Raw genomic sequence first — 19,353 nt, forward strand, 5'->3', positions numbered from 1 at the left:
TAAATATATAATATAGCAACCATTAAATGTATTATCGTCGGCCATGTTTTATATTTTATATTTACTCAAATTGTATTTTATGGAAAAGTGGCGATAGCACCAGAGGACGTTTTTTTTCTTTTTTTGCATCTTATTACGGTGGTAGCAGCCTACAAAGAAAGGTCGCCTCCGTGGATGTGAAGTTGAGGACTTGTCGGCTGGTTGCGAACGACGGATGATAAACGTAAACAAAGTAATTTGTTAAAACGTTGCTATATTATATATTTATTTTTACACGAATTTTATATTTTATATTTACTCAAAAAGTAATAAATGCAGTTTATAAATTATCAGTTTTAAAATTTGGATAATAAAATGATGTAAAAATTTGCTAATGTTGATAGGTAGTATTACTATCTGTTAAGTTTAATAATTTAATAAATTTATAATTGAGTAATTTAGAGTTGTCTTGAAAGGAACAATTTGATGCAAGATTTGAATCTGTGACAATATGACAGGCAAAGTGTGTCATTTTCATCTAGCTTTCTGTAGTTCATACAATATTCTTGCTTATTCCCATATTTATAAATTTTATTCCTTAAACTTAATAATAAAACATGTGTAAATTTTTTATATATGATAAAAATGTATTTTAAACATTATGGAGATCAAAGTGGCTGATAATTTTGATAAAATAATGTATAACTTTATTAGGTAATTTGTTTCTGAATAAATTAATTTTGGTTAAATTATAATGTAATTCACAATAATTGAATTATATTATTAATATAAGAAGACATTGATAGACATAGAAACAATAGAGAGGTTATGGCTGAAGTTGAAATGTTAAACTTGTACAGCAAGCAGAAGTACATGTTTGACACTCCAAGTAAAATATTTTGCAGCACATGTTTACAACAATATCCCATGAGTCAGTGCGCGACATGAACATAACGCACTGACTCATGGGATATCGTTGAAAAATGGCAGAAACATTTAACGATGAGGAATGTTACCAGTGAAGGTAAATAACAAATTAAACTATTTTAACGTATTTATAGGATGTTTAATAACACTAAATAATTATTTTTAATTAGCTTTGTGTCTCCTATCATACGATAGTACTACCTCACACTTTAGTCGAAGGAAATAGTGGCTTATGTATATCCAAAAGCAACTCAGAAAATTATTTTTAGAAAATTTACGAACATATTACACTGTTGATGGTAGAAGATGCTGTGAAAGAACAAACCTACTCCTACAGAATTATGATACGCTATTATGAAGACAAATATATGTAAATTCTATAGGCACTTCACATCACTTGCAAAAAAATTGAATAATTAAATAATTTGTGGATTAGAATCATCTGTTTCTTTACAATATTATTCATAAATGCTTAAATAAACATTATTTTATTAAAATACATCATAATTTTAACCCCAAACACAAAAAAATGAAGAAGTTTAAACCAATCTTCTACTCACCATGCTATGTCTAGCATGGTGAGTAGAAGCATAGCATTATCAACCATATAGTTGTTCATAGCATTATCAACCTTCTAGAATTGCCAGATGGCGGTGCTCAAACGTCTGACGTACTGGTTTTGGGCTGAAAATGATGGCGGCAACCTCTCTAATAAATGTAAATAGAAAGTTAAATAAAAAATTAATTGTATTATTTAAATTTTAAATAATTTTGCAGATTATTTTAAAAATTTATAGTGGTTTTCTTTAATTTATGTTTAATATACAGAATTTGAAGAGTTTTGCTTTTGTCATACATTATTCTTAAATTAATTATCTATTGGCATGATAAATTTTTTAATAAAATTCAGATTTGTTTTATCCACAAGTTCATTAATCCTTGAATCATATTCATGCATTAAATTGTTAATGCTGCTAAAAATTATGACCCAAGTAATTTAATCATAAAAAATATAACTTATGTATAAAATTTTTTACATGATTAAAAGATTCATTTATATTTTAGGCTGTTCAAACAGGCACTTCAGTTTTTATAAGAGAATTAAAATCAAGACATTTTACTAGGTAAATATTGATTATGATTTTTGTTTAGACAATTTTAATTAAAATTTATAATTGGCTATTTTATTTTAGAAATAATTTACTGATTCGATATGTATTACTGAGAGATGTATAGGATGGATCAAAAATCAGTTAAATAAAATATACAGTAAAGCTTCTCAAACTCAAATGTCTAACTTGAATATTTCTTTAACTCAATGAAAACAAATCACTTGGTAGGTCTCAATGGAATAGCATAGGGATTTAATGTCTCCAACTCGAATTTCCTTAACTCAAATTTTTTCCAAATTGAAGTTTTCATAATCTCCCGACACTGATTTATCTTACTTTCAACTTCCCTGACTTAAATTTTAATATTTATTTTATCCAAAGTGATCCTATTTTATTGGATTTCCATAAAATTTTCACAGATGGTTGGTTGTATCTGTTTTCCAATTTCCATTTGCAGTGTTCCTGTCCAAAGTGAGAGAACCTCTTGCTTTATCTCAGCAAAATGTATCTGCAAAACTGTTCAATACCATCAGCTACATTGAACATTTTGCTAAAAGGTGTTACACAAGTTGTGTAAAACAAAAAGCTATCAAAGACTTCTTTACATAATGCAAGAGAAGTAAAACTACAAATCTGTACAGTATCAGCATTTTTCACTCTACAATTCTCTAACTTGAAATGTCTGTAACTCAAAGTTTTTCATGCCCCTTGGAACTTTGAGTTAGAGAACTTTTACTGTATTTTTAAATATTATTTCAAGAAGAATTATAACACGGTTTATCCAATTGAAATAGTCAAGCTGGTTTTCATTCAGTCATTTTGTGGTTCATTTGCTTTACTGGAAGTGACTGAAGCAAGAAATCAACTGTTCCATATAAATTTTCAACTGATTTTGAAAATAATTTTAAAATACATCTCTATTAACTAATCTTAAGACTACCTTGTACATTAATTAAACAAATATTTCGAAATAAATGAAAAATAATTTTAAATTGTTATTTTTTTTTTATTAAATAAGCTTAGTTTAGGTTTTATATTAATATCCAAATACTTTCAATCCTTGAATGTTCAAAATGTCTTTTATACAAGGTGTCCACAGATATCATATGCAATTTTAAACAGGCATGAAGTCACTGTCTATGGTCATATATACATGATATCGGTGTCACCAGAAAGTGAAACTCAATTTTTTGTGCTTACCTCACAAACACTCAATGTGTGCTTCACATAAGAAAATATGAACACTCTGTTGGCTTGTAGAAATTTTTCAAGTAAAATAATAAAGCCAACAGACAGTGTTAATAGTTTCTTAAACTATTTGGCATTGCACGAAGGAATTTTGAGCGTGTTTCACATATTGTGCAACAAACATCAAGACGATATTCCAACCTGTACCTGATGTACTCAAGCATATCCACTTGGTTGGACTCAACGGCAGCAGTGATGCATTGTTGCAACTGTTACAGATTCTCAGTCAATGGTGGTTGTACTGTACACTGTATCTTTGACATAATCCCACAAGGCATTGCAGACAATGAGATTTGGTGCCCTGCGTGTCCACATGCAGAAAATGTTGTTGTCACCTCTGATGCACCTAATCCATCTACTTGGCAGTTATGCGTTCAGATGTTGCCAGATATGGAGATGCCAGTATGATGGTGTTCTGTCTCTTGTTGAAAGAGGAGGTATAGTACTTCCCTTTTTGTCCAATTGTGGAAACAGCTAGTTAGCATATCCAGATAATTGGAACCAATAATGATGCCTTCTCAAAATAAAAATGGTCCATTCACTTTCTTCTTCAATACAGCACAAAAACCATTTATTTTAATGTACATTTAACTTTCATAACAAGTTGGTTATGTTAAATCTTGACATTGTTTGTTTACTTTTTCACTGACATGGAAAGCTATCTTGTCACTTCAAATGATTCTTGACAACAGGTCTTTCTTATCCTCCATCAATATCAGTAAATGTTCACAGAAAGTGGGTCTCTTTTGAGGGTCATCATGGTGTAATTTATGCACTAATTACACTTTGTAAGAGTGAAGCCTCAGATGAGTATGTAAGATTTTAGATATGATGGATTTAGGACTTCTAATTCTTAGCTAACTCTGCATCTTAGGATTATAAACAAATTATTCTTGTACAAATTCTACAACTTCAGCATTGTTATCCTGAATGTTCTTTCTTCTGAATGCAGCCTGTCTCCAGAAATTCATTGTACCACTTCACAGTCATCTTGTCAGTTGTTGCCTTAACATAAAATTTCCAACTGAAGACATGCTGCCATACAACGCTTCATGTTTGCAAATTCCACAATGTACCAACTATGTTGATGTAGGACTAGGGCCATTTTGCTTTTTACTTTCTTCTATTGCCAGCTAGTTTTCCATGTTGGAATGCCATAGAGCAAAAAATAGCAATTCCATGAACCATTCTCATGACACAAATATCTGGTGTGTTTGCTACTAATATCCACTGCTATGAAATTTTACTCATTTATAATCATGGAGGACATTTGTGCACACCTTGTATTCAAGTCTAAGCTTAGTGAAAAAATCTGAATTTTGAATTTATTACTTTTATTTTATAATTATTAAATACTAGCTGATAAACCATTAATTTTCACAGGAATTTACTATATACAATTATTTAATAATTGTATATATTAAAATTCCATTTTTTGTCAAATTAGCAAAATCATTGACATAATGTAATAGCAAATTAAACTGAATCCAATTTAAAATTTTCAACTGTTTTATGATACATTAAATTAAAATTGCATTTTATTTTATTTTTATTATTTATTTCTTTATTTTTTTGTTTTGCTGAAAGGTTTATAACTAATATTTCCAACTTCTTAATAATAAGATTAAACAAGAAACATCATACTCTCATAATGAAATTACTACTATTTTGTTATTTGGATTATTTGGCACATTTAGATAAACTGTAATTAGTTACATCCAACAATTGCATGTACAACATGCAGTACATTAATTTTTAATTTTACATTAAATATTACATTCGGTATGAAATTTTTTGAATTGTATAGTCTTTCAATTATATATGAATTGTTTTGTATTTTTTTTTTCTGAATATTTGTAATTGTTTGGAAATTAAGTTTAAGGTTTACATTTAACATAACTATGAATTCTATACAATTTTTTTTTTTTTTTTTTTTTTTTGTTAGATGAAAAACATTAAATAAAATCAAAATTTTTGAATATAATTAAAATTTAGTAAATCAATATTATAATTTTTCTATTGTATACTAAAGATAATTGGATTTATTTAAAAATTAGGAAAAAATGTAGGAAAAAAATATGAATGTAAAGTAAAAACAGAAGCATGCAGAATTTCTTAAAAAGTTGAAGAATTCAGACTAAAACTGCTTATAAAAAAATATTCTAAGAATATATTATTTTTATTATGTTGTATTATTTAATAATAAATAAAATATTTATTTATGTTTATACTATTGCAATTATACAAAATATAATTTCATTCTTATATGATGCATATATCAACATTTCAAGATTACAAGCATAATGAAAAATCAATGAAAATAGGACTTAACATTTTGTTTATTATTTTCTTATTTTATCCAACGACAGTAAGTTGGTATCAAGAAAAGATAAGATCCAGTTCGTTGTTTGTATAATATCATTAATCTCATTTGAATGCTTTCTTTCAAAAAGAAAGTTCAGTAAAAAAGATTAACTGTAAAGATATTATTTGGAATTTATATTTTTTGTTACAAATAATTGTTTTTTTTAGTATTTATTATGTAAAAGATTTTATTGTAAATTGTTTTTAATTTTTAGTGCAGATGATATAGTATTGAAATTAAGAGGACAGCAATTGACTTTACCATATCTGATTCAAAATGGCTTTCACTGCCCAATTATAGTTGAAAATAAAACAGGACTAGGGCTCTCAATGCCTCCTGACACTTTTACTGTTACAGACATAATGGAAAATATTGGTATGTATATTGATGTTTTTGAAAATAAATTTTAACTTTAATAATTTGTGTAAGTTTATTGTATTGTGCAATAATTTAATATAAAAAAATATATATAATTAATTACTTGAAATTAAACACATGCTAATTTTGTGATTGTAGGGTTTTTAATACAGTAAGACCCCGTTTAACGCTGATTCAATATAATGTGGTCTGCTTGAAGCCTAAAAAAAAAAAAAAGAGCTCAAAATTTACGCTGATTCAAATTATTGCCACATTTCATTGTTTCATATATAATATGGTTATTCTCAAACATGAATCAATCAACAAAAAGTGTCAATTTGTCATAGCACTGTACTTTCCTTAAATCTATGTTTGTGTGGTGCAATTTTGGTAAGAATATAACATGAATGACAAAGGCAATATCGACTTTGCTTGGCAAGAATTAACTGATAAATGCATGAATGAAGTGTGGAAGAAATTATGGCTGAAAATATCCAAGAATTCTCAATGAGAAGAGCCTATCGCTGTATCATTAGGTTGACAATTTGGTTAACCTAATCAGTACAGCAGGACTAGGAGATGTAGACAAGTGGGATGTTGAGAAGTTACTGCAGGTTTCTGTTGAGAGCCTTACCAACTATAACCTTCCAAGAACTGGCAGAACAAGGAATTCTGAAAAATAGTGATTCTGAAAACAAAGAACTCAAAGAATTTCTCTACAGATTTCCTTAGTAAAAGTTTGGTAATGATGATTGAAATCATTGATCAAATTATAACAAATGATCCAGATTTTGAAAAGAGTGCAAAAGCAAGACAAGGCATTTTGGATGCAATCTCTTGCTACTGACATTTGCTTGAGGAAAGAAAAAAAGTGGCAAATGAAACTACACAACTTTATTGCAAAAAACAAGAATTTCAGAACAGCCAGGACCTTCATCACAAAAAATGAACTTTACATTTCTGCATGCGTATGTTTATGTTATATGTTATTTAACATATATTACTATTCAAATTAATATAAAAATAACTTAAAATTAAAGTAAAATCTGTTTATTTTTGGTTGCGTGTTTTCCTTTCGCTATTTACTCTATGTTAAAATGGCCTTGTTTAACACTGTTTCGTTTAGCACTTTGTCGTCTAGGAATGCATCCCCCGCATTAAGTGGGGTCTTACTGTATTTATAAAATTTCAACTTTTGAAATTCTTATAAAATTAAAACTTATAAAATTTCAACTTCAAATTTCAAAAGTTCAAAAATCAACTCACAGAAATGTTAGCCAGTATGAATGAAAGAATTGAAGAACAATATCCTGACCTCTACTAAATAAATTATACAATCTGTATATTCAAACCCAGATTCCTCTTAACAATAAACCGACATTTTATTGTATGGTTAACTATCCAACAAACTTGAAGATTGTATTAGCATTAAAATTATTATAAAATAACACAAATGATTAGATGATAAATTAAATTAAACCTATTTACTTGAAAAATGAGTTTGTCACAATCTCAGAAAAGTAAAATGAAATATTGTTTAAAACAAATGATTATTTTGATGAAACATTTTTATATAATGAAAATACAGATATTACATTTTTTAACTATAGTTTACAACATATTTTCTGATATGTGATAAGTCATTTTATTTTTTTACTTAAATATAATTGTCAGTTGTTCTGACACAAATACTTACTAGTTCTATTAATATTATCTTTTCAGATGATTTTAATAATGTTTAATGGCAGTGTGAGAGGGGGAAAAGAATCTATATCATTTCTAATTCTGAACTGGATACTATTTTGCATAGCACTTTTGATGGACTTCTTTAGTAAAAAAATTATGCTCAGTTGTGTACCTTCATTGCATTTTACTCTATTGCTTCTGCATTGTAATGATATTTAAGATCTATTTAAAATAATATATTGGAAATAATTAATTATGATTTTGGGATTTTTTCTATATATATTTTGAAACATAATTTACATACCATGGTGTCTTTTAAGTAATGCAAACACACTTTAAATAAGGATTAGTACTGCTGAATTTTAAAGTTTTTTGATTGCAAGTATAGAGAATCAATATATTGATAGAACATTTTATTAAAATTATATTGAATACCTCAAATTCAGGAAAAAAATATTAAAAGTTTTTTATTTTATTAATTTATGAACAGTGTATTTTATTCAAAAATTTCCAAGTTAACTGAGACTTACCTAAATAAAGATCATCATATAATGCAGCTGGAATATATATTAAATTCTAAATGTATTTGAACCATGATGCATGTTAGCAGTTTTTAAATTTTATCAGTACATAGTTTCATAAAAATGGAAAATGTTACATTTTTTTAAAATTGCGATTTTCTTTATTGTATTTTCAAGCAAAATTGCAATTTCAATTATTTTCAAGCAGTTTCCAACAGTTACTTCATAATTATTAAATTTTAATTTAAAATAGAAGTCGGAAAATTTATTCTGTGAATGCTTAAATACTTTATATCATTCAAGATTTGAGATCTCAAATATTTTGTTGGTGAAAAATAAATTTGAATGCCATGAGTATCATGCGATATGTACTGTACAGTCGGTTTCAGATATAGAAGTATCAAAGAAGAGGCTAACTCAAAAATTCAAAATATTTGAATAATTAATAATTACCTTTTGTTAATATGTACATAATAATTGTATTGTAAACTATATTTGTCATCATATATGTTTCTAAAAAGAATATTTTGAAGTTCAGATAGATAAATTTTAATTCTTTTGAGTCAATCATATTCTCTTGTATCTGCCACTGTGTACAGAGAGCACCTTTTTTGGAACCTATGATTTGCTTTCTGACAAGGAAAGGTAACAGACTAGATCCTGAATGTTTTCAAATTCTGTTTTCTTAAATAAAAATCTGCAGTAGGTGAGAATAAGAACAATTATTTGTTAATCTATTCTAGTTGAGATAACAATATATAAACGATCTTGGTCAAGCCAATCTGATAGCATGCTCCACAAAAGTAAATCAAATATTAATTTTATTTAAAATAAATTTTATAAATTCTTGGAATCAAGTAGTTGTTTAGAAGAATTTTTTACTTAATATACAGTAAGGGATGTAGTTTATAGATTCCAGAGGAACCTGGTAGTTTTTACTATAGCTTACAGTGATTATAAATGAAAATGTTCAGTTCGCTTATGTGCATGGACATGTGCAATGAATGGATTGAATGGAACATAACACTTAGGTAACAAAATTGAAGTCATTGTGCATGCACATGGACATGCGCAATAAATGGATTGAACAGAGCATGTGCATGCACATCTGACAGACACACAAAGGTCCTAACATAAGCAATTCACCACTATAGTGGAGTGTGCTAAAAAGCCACTTTAAAGCTCAAATCAAAATTAAATTTTGAAGTTTCATTTTTTAACATGTATTGATAGTAAATTGTTTTTCCTTTTTACTTTTTGTTTTACTCTATTAATAAATAAAACAAGTTAAACAATAAAAATTAAATAAATTATTAACTAAATAGATATTTAATAATAATAATAAGGTATTTAAGTTCCATAACTATTTTGTGATATTTGAATATTCAAGATCTGGTTAATATTCAAATTCAAGTTTAGTGATATTTGCCATCTCAAATTTAGTCTTGTATAAGACTATAGAGCATTTACCATAATGTAACAGCACTCTGAGCCAAGCACCTTAACTTGCTCTGTACTGTGTATGAGAGCCATAACACTCAAGAGTAACAAGGCTGCTTCCTCCAAAGGTGGTCTCTCACTACAAAAAATCAAAGGAATGCACACATTTGGACTTGGCTCAAGTCAATATATGCATTCCTTGAACTGTTCTGACTGGTAATGCTAACAGGAAAAGGGAAGTGCAACACATCTTCCCTTTTTCTGTTTCTTCTTTGGAATTATCAGTTTTGATATTATGGTTTAAAGCTTGGATAGAAGAAAGCACATCAAGCTATATAGAACACCAAATAGAATACTGGAATGTTAATTTTGGAAAAATGCTCTAAAAATTCTGTAGGTGACTTAAAGTATTCCAAAGTTATATAAGTAATGGACATGAAGATAGTTAATAGAAAAATAAAGATTAAATTAAAACAAGCAATTATTTATTGTGACATTGTCACAATGCCGGGCTGCAATTTTTAATTTATTTAATTTAAAATATGCTCTCCACCTTAAATTAGTATTAGTGTCTTGCCCCTGTACATCACACTTTTCTGTTAGCAATGGAGTCATGCTGGTCATCTATTAACTGCTTTCAGGGGAAAAGTTTTGAATTGAAATAATGTGACTTCCATTTTGCATTAGAAGTTCATATATAGTTAATCGGGGCCTCCAGCTCCTAAGGTTTCCATATCTGGTCTCATCTTTCATCTAATCTAATTTTGTTCTCAAGATTAAGGAAAGAAAGAAAGACAGATGGATAATAGTGGGATTTATAGGTCTACAATTTTTTTAAATTTCAGCCCAATAACTGAATTCCGACCTTCATATGTGTATAAAATATAAAATCTGTATAACAAAACTATGGTTAGCAACTTTTGTTGATTTACACCTATAAAACATTAAATTGCCTATGTATACACTTCTAAATTGAAAAAAATTATTGATTTAAAATTCCATGTAGTAGCCATTATAGATTTTCTTTGCATATTCTAGGTTAGGAAATGATGGTATAGATGAAAACAAATTAAAAGACTTTATTTTATATTATATACTTTTATTTTCTTTATTTTAACTACAATAATTTTTAAAATCATTTATTATGTATATTACAGTGAAATGATGTTATGACTTTTTAGATTTTTGATTATGGTTTATTGATTTATTTAGGAGCTGATTGGTGTTTAGATGTTATTGACGTTTCACGGCAAGACAATATCAAGATGACGATGAAAGAATGGGTGGAATATTTTCACAGTACTTCTCGTTATAAAATTTATAATGTAATCAGTTTAGAGTTTTCAAATACAAGGTATATAATACATTTAAAACATTTTTACATTAGAATATATTGAAATTAATTGTTTAGAAAGCATAATAACTACATGATCAAATAAATGAATTGTAATAATATATTTCAATAAGGACTTTCAGTTATTTATTTCAAATATTATTTTACAACTGCATAGGCAACTAAAAGGTGATATTTTAAAAATATTACTGTATTTTAATTGCCAAATTACAGGGTAATAAAGAAAGTTATTTAACTCCCCTGTTACAGAATATAGAATGTACCCAAAATTAATTTGCTCATATCAGGAACACATTAGACCAAGGGGGAAACAGATTGTTGTGTTACATGCACAGCTGCCATCTGGAATGCAGCTGTGAAATTTTAAATGTGGAAGGAGGTCATGTGACACATCATTTAGGTTTAAGCTTAGTTCACACTGAGTGAATAGCGAAAGCGCATGCGAAAAGTGATTTTTATTCGCTTAGCAAAATTGACCCATACAACCAAAAAGCAAAAAGTGATTGCAAATTTTAAGGAGGCAATCATTTGCAAGCAAGAGAAAACGTCATCTCGAAAAACAAAATGGCTGCTTCCGATATTCCGTCGTTAACCACTTTTGTTTATTTATTGAAAAAGAAAGTTACGTCAAAAAGAAAACGATGCTGGCTGAGTGAAATATTAAAAATCCACAATTACAACATTTACTCTATTGCATTAGAAAGTTGCTGCAGCCATCTTGAAAACAAGAACCACGTGACAACTAGTGGGAATACGATTGGTGGAGAAATGTTTTCGCTAGCGAAAAAGCTTGACGGTTTCGAACTTTAAAGCAATTTGCGAAATGGTAAAATTCGCCAGAAGTGACATTATGTCTGACGTGTTATTCACTTTGTTTTTCGCTTTCACCATCGAATCATGCTCAGTGTGAACTAAGCTTTAGAATTTCACTCACTGTTTTTGCAACTTTGGATTTTTTGAATGATGATGAAATAAAATATTTAGTTTATTTGCTTACACATTGAGGTTCACTGTAATAATTATTGCTTATTTATTTATTTTTAAAGAGTTCTTCCAAAATTTATGTTGAATGAAATGTAAAAGATAAATTAAACAAATGCAGATAATAGTAATAATTCAGTAATTTCAATACTATAACTAGTAGTTTTCTGAAATGATATCAGAGTATGGAGCATTCATTTTCCGTTCCAAATACAGTGGAACCTCATTTATCCAACACAAATGGGACCAGGTCAGATTCGGATGACCAAAAATCTGGATAATCCAGAAAAATTGTTAACAAAATAAATAACATGAACAATAGCATAGATAGACTTTTTATTTTATATTTCTAGTTTCTTCTTTAGCATGATAATCACTTTCTTTCCTTTAGATATCATTTTGACCGTGTTTACTTCATTTCATAAATGTTTGAAGTTGAGTGAAACTCAGCAAAACATTAGAGGCTTTAGAGTGTTGAGTGAATAATAACTTGCGAGATTACAAACAAACGAACTTATTAAAACATGTTGACTGCCATGAGAAGCATAGCATTTTTATTCAACAGGAAAGTAGCAATATTTTTAAATTGAAACTCTTAAAAGATTAGAAAAGGTTTAAGAAGATATTAAGTAAATTCAAAGAACATTCCCTCAAAGTGCATAAAAAATGAAAATCATATGCCGATTTATAGAAAACAAGTTGATTCTTGTTACATTCAGGCAAGAATGTAATTAGGAGTTCTTTATTTTTTGCATTTATAGATTTTCCATGTGTTTATTCTTCTGAGATAGGGATTGTGTTTTATAATCTGGATAAACCAGGAATCCAGATAAGCTGGGTTCCACTGTAGTCAGTTCTATCATAATGTAATATATGTATTTCTGAAATTCACTATTATGAAAATTTTTACTCGAGAAAAATTATTAGACCATAAAATGATAATATAATTTCTTATTAAATGTAAATTGCTAGCTACATAATTTAAATTTTTAAATTACTTTTATCCTTATTATGTTTATATTTTATCAATAGTTACTTGTAAATTGATTGTCAAATTATTACAAAGCAAAATTATCTAAATTTGTTGTTTATTAGATAGATATTTTATTTTGTGTGTTAAAATAAATTGTTTTCAAATGTTTAAATGCATGTAATGTGAAATTGCTTGTTAAATAAATTAAGTGTTTGTTCGATAAAAATTTTTGCTGGAAAAAGCTATTAGTGCACTATTTCTATATAAACTTGCATTATTATAGTTGTGCTTTTGTAATATTAAATGATTAAGTGTATGTTGTATTGATATATTATTTATGAGTAAATAAATTTATATTGTTTCTGTATATTTAAAATATTTTATATTAAATTTTAGGTTATCAGAATTGGTAAAACCTCCCACTATTGTACAGAAATTAAGCTGGGTAGAAAATTTTTGGCCAGAAATGTTACCAGCTGGATGTCCTTATATTAGACCACAAGTAATGAAATATTGTTTAATGGGTGTGCAAGATAGTTTTACTGATTTTCATATTGATTTTGGTGGTTCATCAGTTTGGTATCATGTTCTTAGGGTAAGTTTATTATGTTTAATTAAAAAAACAGTTAAATTAATACTAAATTGAATGCATATTTTATTTAAGGGTGAAAAAGTATTTTATGTTATTCAACCATCATCTGCAAATCTATCTTTATATGAACATTGGATGTCTTCTTCTAATCAGAGTGAAACATTCTTTGGTGATCAAGTTGATGCTTGTTTTAAACTTGTCTTAAAGCAAGGACAAACATTATTTATTCCTACTGGATGGATTCATGCTGTACTTACTACTGCTGATTCACTTGTCTTTGGTGGAAATTTTATTCATAGTCTTAATATTCCTCTACAATTGCAGTAAGTTCCATTTTTTTTTTTATTTGTTTATTGACAAGATTATGTCTTGTTTATAAAAATTGCAATGCTGTCAACGGCTGCCCACCTTAGAGGTATGAAGGAGTACATGTTAGGAGTTTCAATTTGGCACAGAGTATTAGGTGCCCAAATCATATGCACTTAAAGAAAAAGAAAAAAAAAAACCAGACTTGTAGGTATTCAAGGGACTGAGAACCAAGTCAAAATCTGGCAACACTCTTTCTACAAACAGGCACTAGTGTCAGAATTGCAGGTTATTTCTATTGTGAATTATTTTATTATCAAACTTTCTTAATTTTTTTTAGTGTTTATTTTTATAGTACTTCTAACTTCTATAAAATGAAAAGTTAAATAATGTCCATCTTATTATGTTATTTATAAGTAATTACTCTTTGTGTTTGTTAATTTGAAAAGTAATCCATGTAAACATTCATTATTGCAATTTAATTGGATTTTTTGTTTTTTATTTTATTTTTACAAGTTTATTTATTTATTTACTCCCACTAAGTATTGCTATATAACCTGATGTTACTAACTAACTAGCATAACTTATTTGTGACATAAAAACACAAGTATCAAGAGATAAAACAATAATTAAACACGTGTAAATTATATAAAACTAAAGAATAAGAAATAAGATTTATGAACTATGTATAATACATAAACAGTAAAAAATATGAAAATTATAAATTATATAAGAACAATATATATATTATTTTACAATTAGATTTTAAAAAGTACCAATAAAATAAAAAGGACTTTACATGTAAAGTTGTTTGAAATAATTAATGTGTGCAAAGAATTTTAGGAATCCAAATCTTATTTATGCCACTTCATTTGAGTTGTATAAAGTAGATGACCTAACTTGCTAAGCAGAAGATCAACAAAATGCATTTAAAATCTTGTTAAGAAGTAATTGAGTTGCTTGGCAAACAACAATTGACCAGGTATTGAAAATTAGTGAAGACACATCCCAAAATTGAATGTGAAGAAATCAAGTTACAGTGACGTTGCAAGATTCCCTTTCTGATAGCTAAATTTTTTTACTAGTTTATCAGAATGCTGTTTAAATGTCGATTTCTCATAAAAATCTCTTCCTAGTCACTGTAAGAATAAACATAATTAATCTGTTGCCCACAAATGTAAAAGGTGCAATGATTTTGACTTCTTAAAACTGAATAACACAGATACTCTTTTTAATTAATTTTAAGCTTGAAAGACTTTAGGGAGCAACTATAATATTGAGATAAACCTGTAGAATTTCAGAATCAGAGTTGATAATTTTTACTTTGTCAGTGTAAGCTATAATTTTAGAATAAACACTAGGAATTGCGAGATCCAAATAAGCAATAAACAGAAGGTTACTTCAGACAGATACATGAGAAATTGCAAAAAAAAGTTTTCTAGTTTAACTTTGCAGTAACATAGTAAAAAATACTTATTTAACCAAGCTGTATAGTAGGATGAACTTCAAAAAGTTTAATAAGAAGGAAAGTATAAATGAATTGAATGTCCTCGCATTGTCAATGTATACAATGTAGGTAGGTTTTTCTCAGAATTCTTGACTATTTCATGTCGAGTAGAAACCAAATTAGTGAAAATAGATTGAAGCTGTTTGCCACGGTGTTGAATAGAATTTAGTCTAGTAGCAACTAGATAGTAAGTGTAAAATTCATAAATACAGAGTTCAAAGATTTTCACTGTAGCTGTGGACAAAGATATGGGTCTGTACAAAGAAGAATTCTCTTTAAGACAAGAAAAGAGATAACACTGATAACAAAACATATTGGGAATTGTTCAATAAAATGAAAGACTTGAAATTATTTATCAAAATTTATTTCCTTCAAAGTAATCCCCTCCCACTGCAAGGCACTTATGCTAATGTTTTTTCCAATCTTCAAAACATGCTTTGAAGTCAGTTTCATGAAATCTCTTCAAGACTTTCAGCACATTTTGTTTATGGCATCAGTTGACTCAAAACAGTGACCATAAATCAGAAATTTTAGTTGAGGAAACAGGAAAAAGTCACATGGTGCCATATCATGTGAATAGAGAGCTTGTGGAACTGTATTTGTTGAATTTTTGCCAAAAATTCATGAATAACAAGAGCATTGTGATCAGGTGCATTTATCTTGGTGCAAAAACCATGAGTTTTCTTGTCACAAATCAGATAATTTTTCTATGAATTGCTTTGTGCAAATGACACACAATGCTCAAATAATAATCTTTGTTGACAGTTTCATCAGTCGGAAGGAATTTGTGATGCACAGTCAACATGACCTTGATTTTTGACTGACTTTTGATGTCTTTTCTGTCTTGCTTCACCTTTTGATTGTTGAGCTATTTCAGTGTGAAAAGCATAGATCCATGTTTCAACAGCCATAAGGTGCATTTTAAGAACGATTTGCCCTTAGAAAGCATTTTCTCAGTCACTTGAACACACTGTTGTTTTTGGAAAAATTTCAACATTTTTGGGACAATGAAGTGATGTGCCGCAAGCCCAAATAATCTTTTATAATTGCTTGATAAGGTCCAAATGATACTGGAGCGTGTTCAATAATTGTTAAATGACAACCATTGAGCACCAAGTCTCTGACTTGAGTTATGTGGTGTTCATCAGTTGAAGTGGATGGTCTACCAAAGAGTAATTCATTTTCAACATATTCTCTGCTTTCCTTAAACAGCTTTTACTACCCAAACTTTTGGTTTTGATAGTCTATTGCCTCCAAAGACTTTTTGCAACATTTCCAACATTTTTGTAGTAGTAATTTTATTGTAAAAACAAAATTTAATGCACTTTCTTTGCTGAATTACTCTTGACATTTTTAAAAATCATTGGTGCAAAAATTTTTTATACACAAATCAAGTGTTTATTTACAAACAAAAACAGGTGCCGACATACAGATTGCTGCTAGATGTCAATGAAAGTCATACCAAATGACAAAACAACCACAACAGTGCCCTCTTGCATGTGCACAATTAAATGAAGTATTTTTGATACTTTTTGATTACAGTAGTATGCCATGGTTCTGGAATGTATCCTTTCTGAATTATTGTATTAAATGTATGAGATAAAATAGAAGTTGCAATAGGTAAAATATTAGTGTAGAATATAGCTGGATTAAAATCTTCACTATTATATGAGTATGAATGTTTTAAAATAGCTTGGCAAATAATATAAAATGTAAAAGAAATACTGTTAGAGGTATTATTTCTAAAAAGCAAAAGAGTAAAATGAATGTGTCTTATTTGTGATAATGTGTCTGTCACATTGACAAATGATTTACACACTGAAATTTAAAAGTATGAAGTTGGCAATTTAAAAAGTTTTTAAAATGTTCATTGAAAATGTAATATCAAATAACTGCTGAAGTAGAGAATTTATTTTCTCCCTTTTTTAAATTATTGTTTGATATAAGAAAATGTTTCTTTGAAATCAGTTAAAATAATATAATTCTGTTCATGTAGAAATGCATATTTTTTTTAAAATTTTCTTCGGATACTTTAACAAAAATCAAATGATTTTAATAATTTTATATTTGTTATTCATATTACACAGTATGTAATATTTGATATATTAGCATTCATTTTATTATTTTGAATAATTGCTTATTAGGAAATAGTGCTTCAGTGTGAATTCATTTTAAATTCAAAACTATAAAATTTCAAAATAATGTAATTTTTGACTTAAATAACATTGTTTTCAAAATGTTTGTTTCAGAATATATGAATTGGAACGAAGAATAAAAACACCTGACAAATATCAATTTCCAAGTTTTGAAACAGTTCATTGGTTTGCTGCTCCTCAGCTTTTAGAACTCTTAAAGAGTATATTCTCATTATGTATATAAAAAATATTTTCCATAGGAAGTTTTCTATGAAATAATAACATAAAAAATTATTTTTTAAAACTAGATTATAATCGTAATGATCGGAGAGGCTTACAGCATCTGTTAAGTGGTGTGAAATCTTTAACATCTGCTTTAAAACTTTGGTCTCAAGAAAAAGAGGTAATTTTTTTTTTATTTATTTATTATTTTTTTAAATTTTTGTTTGTTAATTTTTTTTGTGGCAAGAAACTATATAACATTTTTTTAAATCAGCGATTAGAGGCTATTCCTCAAGGAATTGTTCCAAGTAAACTTATTAAGGATCTTTCTCGAGAAGTTAGATTAGCTGAGGTATGTTTTTATAAATTATTTTGTACAAATTAATTCATAAGTAATTCTCTTTAAAATATTTGTTTATAATTTATACATTATACATATTTTACAAATATGTGTAAATTATATCAAATTTTTATCATGAAAAGGACAAATTTTTATATGAAGGTTTAAATAAAACTCTTAAGTTTGTCTGTTATGTTATAATTTATTTTTGCTTTAAATATATTACTAGAAACAAGGAATACCATTTAAGAAATTATCTATAAAATTATGAATATCTTAAAAAGGAAACCTTAAATGAAATTTCAACTTTTGTTATTCATTATCTAATTTTAAAATATTATGCTTTTAGTACTTTAGGTTGTTATAATAATTTGTGATATGATATTTTTAGAAACATGTCAGTGGAAAGTTAAAACTTGAAAAAGATTTTAAGAAAACAAGATACAGTCCTAATAAAGAAAGAAGGCAACTTCTTGAAAATGTTATTTTAACTGAAGTAAAGGGAAATGATGAAAATGTAAGTCTGATTTATGTGAATTTTAAATTTAATAATGGGGGTGTTAATTCATTTTTTTATTTGTACAAAAGTATAAATATTTGACTTATTTTAATCTCTTATTATTCTCTGAGCATCATTAAAATAGGAAATTAGGAAACATTAAAACTTTTTCAAATTGTAAATTTTGCTAAAGGATATTCTGAAAAATCAGTGGTGTAGATATGTTTGTTAATGAATTTAATATTAATTACATTGAAAATGTTAAGTAAAAAGGTTAAATATTGCATAGTTTCATTGAATTACTAACAAGGGAACTGTTGGAGTGTCTTCTAATAAATTTTAATAAAATTTAGTTAATAATTACATTAAAACTATACAAACTCTATGGCAAATTTGTAGTATTCTCTAAAAGTGTTAATCAGAGTTATTAGCAATCAAATGTCGTACTATTTTATAATAGTTTAACACAAATATGCAAATTTTTAGAAGTGAAAGGGTCACGAAAGAAGACTGCAATATTACATTTAGAATAAATTCTGGAATTTTCGAAAGTGGGAGAAGAATTAATAAAATTTAGTTTAATTACGTTAAAAGTATACAAACTCTATATTAAATTCATACTATTAACACAAATATGCAAAATTTTAGTAGTGAAACGGTCGCGAATATTCATCAAAAAATCATTACAGAATATTTGTATAGCATTTAAAATTTTTTTAGCTAAAAGTTTTAATTGTATATGAAATCCAACATCTAAAGGTTGGCATATAGATGTACACTTTGGTGAAATAATTAATATTTCGCATGAA

General features: G+C 27.6%; 1 protein-coding gene across 2 annotated transcripts in view; it reads left to right on the top strand.

Moving 5' to 3' along the window:
• LOC136977450 (histone lysine demethylase PHF8-like) overlaps positions 1 to 19,353 on the top strand; it is an 83,648-nt gene that overhangs the window by 37,829 nt on the left and 26,466 nt on the right. Inside the window, exons 4-12 of one of the 2 annotated variants that reach the window (XM_067272936.1) lie at positions 1,972 to 2,030; positions 5,846 to 6,006; positions 10,848 to 10,989; positions 13,340 to 13,538; positions 13,608 to 13,858; positions 17,598 to 17,719; positions 17,792 to 17,886; positions 17,980 to 18,057; positions 18,437 to 18,562. In XM_067272936.1, coding sequence (XP_067129037.1) covers positions 1,972 to 2,030; positions 5,846 to 6,006; positions 10,848 to 10,989; positions 13,340 to 13,538; positions 13,608 to 13,858; positions 17,598 to 17,719; positions 17,792 to 17,886; positions 17,980 to 18,057; positions 18,437 to 18,562 — 1,233 coding nt within the window. The remainder of the gene's footprint in view (positions 1 to 1,971; positions 2,031 to 5,845; positions 6,007 to 10,847; positions 10,990 to 13,339; positions 13,539 to 13,607; positions 13,859 to 17,597; positions 17,720 to 17,791; positions 17,887 to 17,979; positions 18,058 to 18,436; positions 18,563 to 19,353) is intronic. The other variant, XM_067272937.1, reaches the window with a different exon arrangement.

The sequence above is a fragment of the Centruroides vittatus genome, unplaced genomic scaffold (genome assembly GCF_030686945.1).
Source record: "Centruroides vittatus isolate TY-2023 unplaced genomic scaffold, ASM3068694v2 contig_459, whole genome shotgun sequence".
Taxonomy (NCBI): Eukaryota; Metazoa; Arthropoda; class Arachnida; order Scorpiones; family Buthidae; genus Centruroides; species Centruroides vittatus.